General features: G+C 40.6%; 1 protein-coding gene across 1 annotated transcript in view; it reads right to left on the bottom strand.

Moving 5' to 3' along the window:
• The window catches only part of CERS3 (ceramide synthase 3), a 35,411-nt gene extending 31,520 nt beyond the window's left edge, over window positions 1-3,891 (bottom strand). Inside the window, exons 1-2 of the mRNA XM_040602341.1 lie at window positions 3,020-3,891; window positions 1,365-1,482 (exon numbers count right to left, since the gene is read on the bottom strand). Of these exons, the coding sequence (XP_040458275.1) occupies window positions 1,365-1,482; window positions 3,020-3,312 (411 nt within the window). The 5' untranslated portion in view covers window positions 3,313-3,891. The remainder of the gene's footprint in view (window positions 1-1,364; window positions 1,483-3,019) is intronic.
• Window positions 3,892-13,524: the final 9,633 nt, after the last annotated feature.

Raw genomic sequence — 13,524 nt, 5'->3', positions numbered from 1 at the left:
TGGGTGCTCAGCGCTCCAGGTGCAGCAGCCTGTAGGCTTCCTCCCTCTCCTCCATCCCCAAGTGTGGAAGGTGCGGGCTGACCTCCACTGGGGCTGCTGCAGGAACAGAGGTAGTGTTTGACTCATCCCTGGAGAAGTTCTTTCCCTTCGAGGCTAGCATGCAAATAGTGGTTAGCAGCAGCGTGGCCTCCACCAAGGTAAATTCAGTTCAGTTTGTCTCATACCCTCAGAGAAAGCTCTGGTATGTGAGCAAAGGCACCTCAGCTGCTGGGGAGGGCAGGGTGCAAGCAGCCTCTGTGTTCAGCCTATCCTTCTGGCTGGGGAGCTCTCTACTTGCCATGCAGGAATGCTGATTTTTTTTTTTTTGGACAGACAATGGAGCCTAGATGCCCTCAGTCCCCAGCCAGGCCTCTGCATGCTTTCTCAGACACACCGGTTCCCAGGCTGGACACCTAAAGGAGGCAGCCTGAATCTTTCCGATGTACTGATGAGTATAAAAATGCTGGGCTTCCTTTCCCAGATTAATTGTCAAACTGTACTCATGCAGAAGGAAGATACGAACAGAGATCGGGATACTTGCCCAGGTAGAGAAGAGCTCGTATGTGAACACGAATACATCTATTCCTGATGATATCAGGCAAAAGACACAGTAAGAGAATAGCAGAGTTAGGGATAGAAAGCAAAGTTCCACGTATCAATAATTATCAAAATCCCTCATTACTAGAAAGCACGTATTTCTTCTCAGAAACAGAGTAGGAACATTGCAATTGTTTGGTAACTGTAGTTAGGTAAGTGAGCTTTCTGAAGCTGCATTCACAGCAAAGTACCTGTTTCCCACCAACAAGGCAAGCTGCCTCATTTTTTGAGATGGTAAACACGGGCTATTATTTTTTTCTTGTTCAACTTTAAAACCAAAAAACAAGGTAATAGGAAGATCGCTTTTCTTTCTCACACAAGCCTGGATTAAGAACAGAGCAACATAACAGAACAAAGGGCTTCCATGCCAGCGTTACAATATTATTGCTTGCAATAAATATGATATCACTTTCTAACAACAGATGTCAGCTAGCTGATGTTTTCTCCAGGCACAATGAGTTAAGGATGGAACACTGATCTTCACTGGAAATATTAACAACAGTCTAGCCTAGACCAGCATGCCAGAAAATTAAACATCTTAAACATATTTTCTGTTTTGGAAGCCATATACCCTTGTCAGCAGAACAGCAACAAAACCCCAAATAAATTAACTCATCTGTCAATCAGCTGGCACTCATCCCATGATGTCATTGCTGATAGCTGATTGAAACAGTAAGACTTGGGATTTTCCAAAACCAAAACTAGTTTAAATGAATGAGAATCCTTACTTGGGATGGATGTTTCGAGCACTCCCGGAAATAACTCTCTAAAACAGGATTAGGCTGTGGCTTCACACGTCTTACATTCTTTATACCTAAGGCTTTTGCTAGAGGTCTAGCAACATATCTGAAAAGACATACCATGAAAAACTTTTAAAATACAACAGTTACATGACCTTAGCTATTCTCAAGCCAGGATTTGAAGAAAATAAATCTGAAGCAATTTAATCTGCCATGGGATATGACAGTGCACTGTGAGACAGAGAAATCTCCCCCTAGTTAATCCTAGAAAGAACCATAGAATATTAGTGGTTTTGCAAAAAAGCAGACCCAAGCACTCAAGCTTATGGTCATGAAATCCTATAAAACTAAAGGAAAGGTGCTGATTTTTGCATCCTTACGTTTTTCAGAGTTAAAGGAGAGTGAAACAAGTACAGATGCTCTCTTCATGTGAGCCGAAAGATTTCTAGTGGGATACTTTCTCCTAGTGACAGATAGTCACTTAGCACAGGGCTACCACCACCATTCAGTTTGCAGCCTCTACCTTGTGGCGCACAACAACTCCCACAGAGAAAGAAGCAGAACATAACGAATATGTTGCAGAACATAACGAATGTTTAGCTCTTCTACTTGGGCAGGCTTTTCTGAAAAAGCCCCTCTCACTCCTGCTGATATCAGTAATTGATTCTCTATTACTCATAGCAGCGGTCAGTTTTCCTCATTCATGGGCAGATTCATTGCAGGCCAGATGTGCGGGCTAATTATTCACACAAGCAATTTCCAATAGCAGCACAGTGAGACACAGCTGGGCAAGCATTTACTCAGGAGACACTGTGAATGGTTATAAACATATGATCCAAATTACTTTTGATCTTTAACATGAATGATCTTATCTGGTTCTGTTTTAAGTCTGTCCAACTTATGACATTCCAAATTTCCTCATTCTGTCCTGAAATAATTATAAAAAACTACTAATCACATTCTTTAGAGGGAAAAAAAAAAGAAGTCAAGCAAAAAAGGCACAAATAAATAAATCAAAGGACTGCAAATCTTGATATATTTGTGGCTTTCTTCTGCGGAGCCAACCTCTGCCTGTCCCATAAGATTCCAGCTGCAGAAGCAATCCATCTTTCAGTGCCAAAGTGAGAATGAAAAGGAATCAGAGTTACTAGATCTGCATAAAAAGTTCACACGAAAATGAGGTCCCTCCAGTCTGCCTAGTTTTGCTACAGCTACACACCTAGGATTTATCAGCCTCATACACATGTGCCAGTGGAGGACCAAACAAAAGGAGGGGTTTGGTTTGGAGGACAAATGCCTCTACCCTTCCACCAAAGGAGAAAAAGCAAAAGGAAACACAAATGGTTTTGTATTAATTGTATCTCCAGCAAAGGGAGATAGAATTATCCAAATGCTGTTCTAGAAAAGCTAGATTAAAATATTTTCTTTCTAGATCAGACCACAGCCACGTACTACTAATAATGAAAATATTTCCCAATTTTTTTCACCTGCCATATTATCTGCACTAGATCTTTCTAGCAAACCATTAAGTAATCCTCCTTTATAATACATAAGAACATTGATCTAAAGATAGCTTATTTTTCAAAAACTTTTAGCATTAATGAGGATTAACGTTAGCATAAAATTGCATTTATGTTTCTTACCTTTCACTTAAGAATCGGATAATCAGCAGTACAAAAGCATATGGTATTGTGGCATATAATTGATGTGGTTTTGGAAAGACAAGTCCATCACGGTCTACAAAATGTGCCCAGGTGACATTAACAGGCATCCAGATATTCTCCCACCAGAACCAGCTGTTGAGCGTCTGTAATATGTGTGCCATGCTGAGCAAATAGAGATAAATAAAAATTATTTCTGACACATTAAAAAGAAAACGCATGAAATAAACCAGTGAACACTTGTGTGGAACAGAGGTTCCCAAGTGGCCGGACATTTCCTAAAGATAAGGTACAAGCAGAGGCTCAGGTCCCACAAGAACAAGCAAGGGCTACAAAGATGATGAGGAGACTAGAGCATCGCCCATATCATGAAAGGCTGGGAGCACTGGGCCTGTTCAGCCTGGGGAAGAGAAGACTGAGAAGGATTTTATCAATGTCTACAAATATCTTCAGGGTGAGCGTCAAGAGGATAGGGCCAGGCTCTTTTCAGTGGTGCCAGGCAACAGGACCAGGGGCAACAGGCACAAACTGAAACACAAGAAGTTCCTTCTGAATATGAGGAAAAACTTTGCTTTGAGGGTGACGGAGCATTGGGACAGGCTACCCAGAGAGGCTGTGGAGACTCCTTCCCTGGAGACATTCCAAACGCGCCTGGACGTGACTCTGTGCAACCTGCTCCAGGGGAACCTGCTGTAGCAGGCGTGGGACTGGATGATCTCCAGAAGGCCCTTCCAGCACTGACCATTCTGTTATTCTGTCCTGGCCTTCATGAGTTGCACTGGTATTGTGGGTTCAACAGAAGCACTCCACAGAGAACCTGCAGGCATTGTAGAGATGCTCAGGTGTCCCTACACTAAAATCAGCAAAGACAGTTTTCTCAGGGAATGAAATAAAAAAAAAGGAGGGGGGGGAGCAGGTGGTACTTACAGGAAGCTGAAAACCTCTTGGTTTAGAGCACTGCAGGTGGGATTATGATCCAGCAGAAGATAAAATAACGAGCTACATTTTGAGCTGGCATAAACCAATGCAGGACCTTTGAAATCTGCAGCAGGGGGAGGTAATCTGCTGTCTCTTTTCAGTCATTTACACTAGACTGCTCAGTACCCAGTCAAATCTTTTGCAATGATCATTTACAATCTACCATACTGATACAAAAAAGATACTGAAAAGAACCGATCTTCCCTAGGCTGCTTTCATAAATTTAATATAAGTTGGTGGAAGAGCAGAAAAGAAACGAGGAAGTCCAGGGGGTGACTTGGTCCTGTAATAATGAAGACATTTTGCTGGTGAATTACTGCTGTTTAATATGCTAATAGCAATATATACCTTGATCCTGATTTTGCAAACACCTCTGGATAGGACCAAGTATAAAAACCATGTACAGTGCACAGAAAGCATTTTTTGGGGTTCACACGAAACACTGATTTAACTGTGGCCAAATCCTAGATCAGAACAAAATGTCTAAAATTAGTCCTTGAAGGAAAAAAAATAATCTCACTTACACAAAAACATTTCACTCATGTAAAAGTCTAATTTTTAACCTTTCCATTCTACATTATATATATGGAAATTTCTGTTATCCCTCATTTAGTTGTAAGGGACTTTGCAGTACAAACATGTTATATATCCTATACAACTATTTTTATTCTATTTTTTAATATAAGTTACTAAAATGTTTTCCATAAGGCTGAAATAAGTAATTTTTCTAAAATTTCTAGGAATAATAAATTTAAATAACTTTTTCCATACTAAAATTTCCTGTAAACCAGGAAGAAATACAAGGAAATAGCTGATTTCACTGAACTGTAGTTTCAATGGAGAAACCGTTGAGCTGGGAGAATTTCAGCCAAGCCTCCTCATAGCGTTAGATGTCCCACTGGAAGATCTCACAGCGATATATTCGTACAGGATCAAGTGATAAGATCAAATCATGCTGAGGACAAACGGTAGTTCAGACCCTTTCATGTTCCTCCATATTTGAGCAGGGGCCACACGTACTTTCGACCCATGCTGGATCAGGACACGGTGCTTACTGCGCTCAAGCCGGCTTTCCAGATTCGGACTTGGCTGGCTCTGAAGCCCACTTTAATCAACAGCTAAAGGAACTCTCGCTGTGATCCACACTGGGCTCTTTCCACCAAGCTGAAGCCTTGCAGCAGGCTCATGAAACAGTGACTCGTATCCATCAAACAGTGCTGGGTTAACAGACACTGTGAATCCATTTACTGGCCTAGCACAGTAGTCAGTATTGAAATATTAATAACCTAGCCATTTAATCTTTTTAAATGCCGAAAGGGGACAGTAAAAACCTACTGAATGAATTGTGTGTGTATAGGCAAATGCAAAAATAGAGGGGGAAATCACAATTGTTCCAGCACTGAGGGTTTATATGCCAAGTTTCAGCCTAGAGCAATTTTTTACTGCTGAATTATAAACTCCTGGAAGTAGGGATTTATAATGGGGCTGCTAACAGACCCTTAACTACAGCTAGCAGGCGCCATGATAATGAAGCAGGGCTTTGAAACGTGACATTTTAGGTCAGACTGAAAGACTCGCAGACAAACTGCCCTCGAAGACCAGGGGCGAGACTCATTACAGAGTTCTGCTTCCTAGTATATCTGTATTTTTAAACTGGACTGTGCGTTGCAAACTATCACAAACCGTAACTGTAATAAAAACAGGCCAGTCTATTATAACACAGCAGAAAGCACTAACTGGATTACAGGGAGATAGGTCATGACTGAGTGTGCACCGAAAACACTTAAAGCCTAGAAAAACCCAGTAGTCTACATTATCATACTGGATTCTTGGGATCCCACAAGTTCAGGCTTTCCTTCCACACGTGGATGCTTTACTGTATGACTACCTTTTCAGGTCTTAAACTAGTTAATACATCCCTACTAAACTAAGCTCATATGCACATGCTTAATCTTAAATTTTAAGGGAATTCTGGGATTTGGTGCCACAGATTTCAGTAGAAATCCTTCCAAAACCACACCAAAAACTCATAGGAAGATGGGTTCTCTGAAACTTCTGTAATCCCCATATCTGTACCAGGTCTTGCCTGGCACACAGGGGATTAGATCAACCCAGATGAACATTGTCCAAGTAATTCTTGGAAAACTGTTGATGACGCTCCACAGCTGTTTGCAGCCTATTCTTATGTTTCATTACCCTTAAACTGGACGTTCACCCTACATCCAACTATTTTCACCACAGCAAATCAGGGCATTCCCCAGGCAGCCTTGGAGATTTCCATCTTAATAATAGCAGCTGTTTAAGTAGTCGGGCTGTTTTCCTGCCTCCCTTCATCTTCAGTTCTCATCATGAGATTTCCTGGAGTACCTGGAACGTGAGAAAGTCCTTCCAAGCACACCTGAGCATTTTAGTTTCTTTTTCTGCCCTCTTGCTCTTAAATGGCTGACAGTTGTGGCTGTGTGATTAAGTAGTTTTATCCCCCCTTCAATCATGGAGATCCTGAAACATATAGGAACTCCATAAATACCATATTGTCACATACATTATATACAAGCATGGTTCTCCTCTCCTGTACTACAAACAAGCTGTGGCCCTTTCAGCTTGCTGAGAAATATCCCATGAAACTCACACGTATTTTGTTTTCTGTATGATAAGGAAGCTGATACCTGACAGAAATCTCCATCTCAGGAAGCACTACTCAAGGCAAATTAACTGGGAATAGCTCAGTGCTGGATTTATCATCCCCTTCTCCACAAATACATACTTGCTACTTCCTAGAAACCTTAATTAAAATTAGTATTGGAACTCAATTACACTTTTAAAGATTATCCCATCCTCTCTGTCAAAAAGGTTATTTCAATGCTCCTACAGCATCACCAATACTAATAATCCAGCTCTATAGTTTACTCACCATATCTACAGCAACCACAGTCCTGAATGCTTACCCTCATTATCAGCCTTCTCCACATGATGACTTGACCACTTCATTCTAAATTATTTACTTTGAATCCTTTTGACCCTGAACAACGTTTGTGCAAATTGTGAAAGAAGAGGCGAGAGGATGGAGAAAAGGAGACAGACAGAAAGCACAAAGGTCATTTGTCTCCAGCAAGCTTTGTCTGTTAGAAAAAAAAACATACCTGCCATTTGCCAATCTCTCCTCCTTCCGATTACCAACAGCCTGGGACAACTATGGCAGAGCAACTTCTCAGAACCCTTCATCCCACATCTGTGTCAATTCACCAGGCAGAGATTGAATGGCCAGAGAGCAAACTCTGCTTTCAGATCACATCAGGTTAAAGGCACGTTGCCAGTGCCATAGGGGAGAAAATGTTCCTATTATTGTTTGCATACCACTTTTTCTGGAGAAGGGGGTTTGCTCCCACTAGGGCTATTGTTCCGGCATATTACGTGTAGACCAACCTTGAGTGCTTGCACATATTTTAACTGATGTTGTCTATACTGTTTAGTTTGGGGTTTAACACAAAGATTTTTGGCAGCTTGTTAAATCCTAACAGGTTAGGAAGGCCAGTAACCCTTCGGCCATACAATCTTACACTGGGAACACCTCTTCCAAGTGCCCATAGTGTGAGTGGAGAAAGGGAAGGCATCCACCACATGTTCTCTTGTGGAGGGGACTAACAAATAGGTAGAAGTCTTTCAGCTGTCCCTTCTGCCACCCAGGGACTATGAGCAGTGATGGTGAGGTAGACAGGCATTTCCTCATACAGTGCCTGAAATCTGGGCGGGAAACAGGAGAGCCAGCTTCTTATCACTTGGGTGAGTGGAGTGTTTTGCAACAGGCTCATTTTATGCTGCAGAGAACTTCACCTCTGAGAAGTGCTATGACTGCAGTCCTTGGGACCCAGGTTCATTTCCCTAGTACATCAGCTTAAAACTAGAGGACACTTAGTTTTGTCAGGAGTTTGTTACCATACAAAGGGACAAGTTCCAGTATAACCACAAGTGGTGGCAACCAGTTCCAGTGCTGGGATCAGGCTGTAGATACTGGATTTCAAAGGCGGCTGATCTTTTTAGTTTGCATGAACTGTCACACGTTGTTATTCTCCCCTCACACACACTGTTTCCAAAGAATTGGCAGTGGATGCAAAGGCCCAGCTTGTCCTGATTTGGGACCAGCTCTAACAAAAAACTTGAAAGTCTACCCAGCCTGAACCTCCTATTGCTACGAGTGCTGAGCTCAGAACTTTTTCCTTCTTACAGCTTGTAACAGCACTAAGCAAGGAGTGAGAAATGCCAACAGTTGAGTGACCCACATTCTGCCCAACCTAGAGGGGAAAAAACCCCTGCTTCTTCCCAGATTCCTATCCATACACCAGCACCACCAATATTATTTTCATTGACAAAACTGGAATCATTGCCCTTGCTCTAGAAGGGCCTAAAAGTCAGTCTAACAATAAAATAAAGATATTTTAGAAAACGGGAAAGTTCCCCTGCTTCTTGAAAAATAAATACTCCAAGTAAAGAAATCTAATCAATTGCTAAGGAAGGATCTCCTCTGTAGCCTAATCTAGTTTTATACGGGCTAGTGCAAAACAGGAAAATCAGGAATGATTACCTCAGGTACTGCATCCTTTATAATTAAAGGTAAGCCTACACAGCTGGGAAGTACCAGCGTGAAGTTTCTTTCAAAGCCCTGCTCCTTGGATCCTTGATTCATTAGATAAATAAAATAAAATAAAATAAAAATCACATTTTTAATACTGTTAAGCCAAAAAGGCCAAATTTTGGTTTGACAAAAGCTACGTGGCTACATTTTGAAAAACAAATTCAGGAGCTGCTTTGAAGTGGAATTTCTGGCTGCTGCAGTCTGGGGAATGAATAAAACAACAGAGCCAAAGCTTTGATTGTGCTCTCTGCACAAAAGCTCTTGCTTGCAAAAATCACATTTCCAAAATGAGAACTAAGAGAAGGTGATATCCAGGTTTGAAGGGTGTGTTAGGAGTATTTCCTATCCTTATGTACTGAATAAGTTAGAAAATCCAGTGGATCACTAACACAAACATGTAAGTGAAAGAAGCCTTAATTTCTCTAAGCATCTTATTAGACTGTCTACTCAGTGTGACTTCAGAGGTGTAACGTGGGAAGAATGAAATCAGCAAAGAGCAAGAATAAGTTAATTCTCCCATTTCTCTCACCATTAATTCTCCCATTTCTCTCACCATTTGGTAGAACTGGTAAAACTGGTACAATGACTATTGAGAAGAATCAAGGTATCAAGAGAGATAGCAAAGCTGTTCCAGGCTGTTCATCAACATTAAACCACAGTGGTTTAAAAGAGTAAAGGAAGAACAGATCCACCACCACCAGGTTTTGTTCTTGTTTTTGCTTAAGACTAAGCAACACATGCAACAGTTAACACAGAAGTTTCAGCAGATTTGTGTTCTGCTAAGAACAGATAGCACATTGTTTAAAGAATCCAAACTGCAATCACCACCACGAAACAGGTAAAAAAATACAGGACCTACACTTTTAGCGACAAAGTTATGCAGTCTTTTTCCTACTGAGGATAGCAGAAGCACTAGGTAAGAGATACCGTTAAAAAAAAATATAATATCCCAATACTACAGAAAAGTGAGTTTAATAAAATCCCCCAAAGCCCACATGTACAAACCCTAACTTGTTAATGGGTTAGTATTCGTGCAAGTGTTGACAGTTGATACTGTGCCATACAGACTTCCAAATGTATAACAGCTGCTTTATACATCTTCTGGACATACTTGCAACTTGCAAGTTTGAGAAATCACAGGATGTTACACCAGATTACCTTCTCCGCTGATAATTTTTAATGCTAAAATTTTTTTTTAGTCGTTAAGGCAGTAAGGGCAACCCTGACCACTGTTTTCTTGCACACAAACTCATTCATTCAGGCATCAGTTGTTTGTTGCAGGTATCTGCAGTTGGAGACATTGCTTGTTCCTGCTTCTTGGCACTGCTTTCTCCATTTAATCAAGTAGTGTTTCACACCCAATTGGTATGAAGGATTTAAACTATGTTTTGTGGGGGAAAGAACTGGATGAAGGACATTGGATTGATGCTGCCATCTCTTTGTATCTTGTCTTTACTCATCTTGTTTGTGAGAACATGATTCCAGCTAAATTCCACATAACCTAAGCCACAGTGTGAATGACATCTTACCAAGCCTACATATATAACCAGTGGCAGCACAGAATAAAAGAGCTGTTGGACTTAAGAGGCTCTTATGATGAAACACTGAAATACTCCACACACATAAAAAAGCTGAATTAAGATTGCTATGAGACCTTTAACTTCAAATTTACTCCCTAGCTTGTACAAATCTCAACTATAAACAGTTTAAGTGCGTAGTTATAGGGCAATTAGAGTATTTTACTTCTTTTACTATTCTATCACATTACCTTGTAACTTGGTTACGATATTGTACCAGGCTAAAATAGCACTTTGAATAAATCTCAATTAAGGTAGCAAGTGAGTTTTATAGTTTTCCCCTGTTCTCAGGGAGGGGAGAGGCAGCGAAGAACCAGACCTGTTTGAAATAATTCATTTTCTGGGTGAAAGTTACTATGCTCTCTCTACTTAAAGGTAAATTATTTTTGAGCAGCTAAAATAGTTTTGGCTGATCGCAGGCAGCTGAGGAAAGTGAAATACCATTCTCACACTGTACAGTTACAGTGCAAACTGTCTGCTGTTAAGCTTTAAAACCCCATAATGTTGATAAAGTTGAATAAAGACCTATGAAATAACTCAAATATACTGCAATAATTTTGACGTAAAAAAAAAAAAAATGGTTCTTTGAAAAAAAAAAAAGCAAGCCCTAATCAAACTATGTTAATTCATAAAAAGTGTGAACAGACCTAGAGGGCCAACACCAGTTGCTTCAAGAACCTCCTAGTAACACTTATCAGAATGTAAGGAAAACTCTTTTAAAGTATGACACTTTTCTTCAAATTATTACTATTGGGAAAACCTGAAGTCCAAAATAAAATGCTAAGCTACATAATGGAGATTTTACCAGAGTTGTGAGTCTTCTTGGTCGCTTATTTACGATAAGGGTTAAGGGCAGAGAAGGATAGAGCAGCATACAAGTATGCAGCAGCCAGGATAAGCACATTATTAGAAGTACAACAGTGCCACAAGACACACGAAGACAGCAAAATAGGAAGGAACTAGAGAGGCCTTGAGGGTGCACAAGCAAAAGGTTGCTGCCTTCTCCACCTGCACAGCAGATGACTCAAGGTTTCAAATTAGCTCTTGGGAGGTAGCGAAAGGGACAGGGCTCTGGAAAACTGTCCTATTTGCAGCTTCTGAAACAGTCTTTAGCTACCATACACACGGTGGCTCAAGCTTGTACACTGACTTTTTAATGAGCTCTACTCCACCCTGAACCAGCAATTAAACCAAGTCTGTTGCGCTCCACTGCTCTCAGTTCTCCTCCTGGTGGTTAGCCCCTCCTTTGCAGTTTGCCCAGACACTCTCCACCCACAAAGCCAACTAGAGGAGGAGCTGGAACCTAACTGGTATTTCATCATTTCAGCCACTGTTTGGCATCCTTTTCATGTCCTGACAAATGTGAGAGAGGTATCTTCAGCTAAATGTGTACCAGCACAGCCTCAGCAGCAGCACCCCAGCTGAAGATCTGACCCAAGCTAGGAAGCTGGCTAAAAATAGGTATACATTACAAAAAGTAAGAGGGAAAAAACGAATGGAGTTCCTCCACCTGACTGTTACAGCATTACTATGACAGAACCCTTTCTGGCAGCTTGTTTGAATGCGTTATTTATAGCACTAGAGTCTTCAACAGGTAAGTCTTATATAAAAAACCTCTGTGAAACTGAATCTTACAGAAAATTTTTTTCTTAGGATTTTACAAAGCAGATCTAGAACTAGCTTTTTTCAAGCAATTTAAATTCGAAGGGTTTTTTAAATGCAAACATGTTTACATTATTAGCTAACATGATTTTTCCTGTTAATAAATCTTCCTCCCTTCCAGTTCAGAACGAAGTGCTGTTACGAGCACCTAACAGAATAATGATACAAGAAGTAGAGAAGCAAAACTACTACTGTAACCTGTACTACTTTTCTCGAAAATAAAAAGCAGTTGGAAGTTGGAAATAGGTTGGAATACTTAATGGCAACATATAAAATTTCATTAACACCTATTCCACACTTTATCCAAAGATTATCGTAGGAGTTATTCTAGTCTTCCCTTATGAAACACACAATGTTAGAGAGCAGCACATACTAATGATTCAGACCATAATCTGAAGTAGGGGCGGCAGGATGGACAACAAACCCAAAGCCCAGAACAGAAATAAAGGAAAGAAAAAGAAATTCCTACCTTTACGATGTTGCAGTCAAAGAGAACATAAGCACATTAGCAGGGAAGAGGCATTACGCTCACTACTTTGACAAAGGTAAACACGCCCTATCTACAGAACCCTTTCAAATTCTTCAGAGACCCACCCAGCAAAGCTGCACTTCAAGATTTCTGACTGAAGGCAATCCTGATGTCATATGTATCTACCTGGTGAAACTCAGCAGTAGTAATGCCGCGTGCCTTCCCTTGTGCTTGTTTCAACATAGTAGATGAAGAAATGTTTGAAGTCACGTGGGAACTTGCTGCACGATGAGAATTTGTCTCAACTTACAGTGCTCTACACACACGGGAAGATGCTGCACCTGCTGATTGTACAGAAAAGGAAACGCCAAATGCATCACTTCACACTGACATTTTTAGATGCATTATCAGATGAAGTATGGGTTTTCAAATAAAGTTGAGAAAGGTTCCTGCTCCTATTGACCAGCCTCAATCAACTACATTCATGTTTTACAGAAAGTGTGCCAGTTCCTCAGAAGATATAAAGTGGAATTTTTGAAATTCCTAAAGTAGACAGAAATACACACTGAGTGACTGTTTGGTTAGAGATACTATACAAACATATACATTTTACTTAAGCCTATGTGACTTTTTTTTTTTTTAAAATTTAATTCTGTGACTAAGAAATAAGGCTGAAAGTCATTCCTCAGCAGCTCTCACCAGTTTTGAATAATAAGTAACAGCTTTTAGAAGTGTTGGCATTACTTAGCATTCTGGTGGGCAGGACACCTTAATATTGTTTGAAAGGAAGGAGAGAACCTCACTGACAAGTCAGGAGCAGAGAACCTCTTATTAAGTCCTTTCCTCCTGCTTGCAGTCAGCAAACAGCAACCCATGAAATGGGAACAGACATGTCAGTGTTGAACCGAAGTTTCACCTTGCCCAGCACAGTCTCTGAAGGAAGCTAATAGCAGATTGCTACGGAAGAGTACAAGAACAGAATAAACACAAAATAGTAACTGATGATACCCTCCCAGCCTTCAGTAGTTCAGGGCTCAAACTTCCTAAACCACAGATGGTATCTATGTAAATAACACTGGAGAGTTTCCCCCATCCCTGGCCTTAATTTCTTAATTTCTACAACTCCTTCTGATCTTATTGAAATTTTCATTATAATCCACAAGATGATGAT

The sequence above is a fragment of the Falco naumanni genome, chromosome 7 (genome assembly GCF_017639655.2).
Source record: "Falco naumanni isolate bFalNau1 chromosome 7, bFalNau1.pat, whole genome shotgun sequence".
Taxonomy (NCBI): domain Eukaryota; kingdom Metazoa; phylum Chordata; class Aves; order Falconiformes; family Falconidae; genus Falco; species Falco naumanni.
This window is presented reverse-complemented; position numbering and strand designations above follow the sequence as displayed.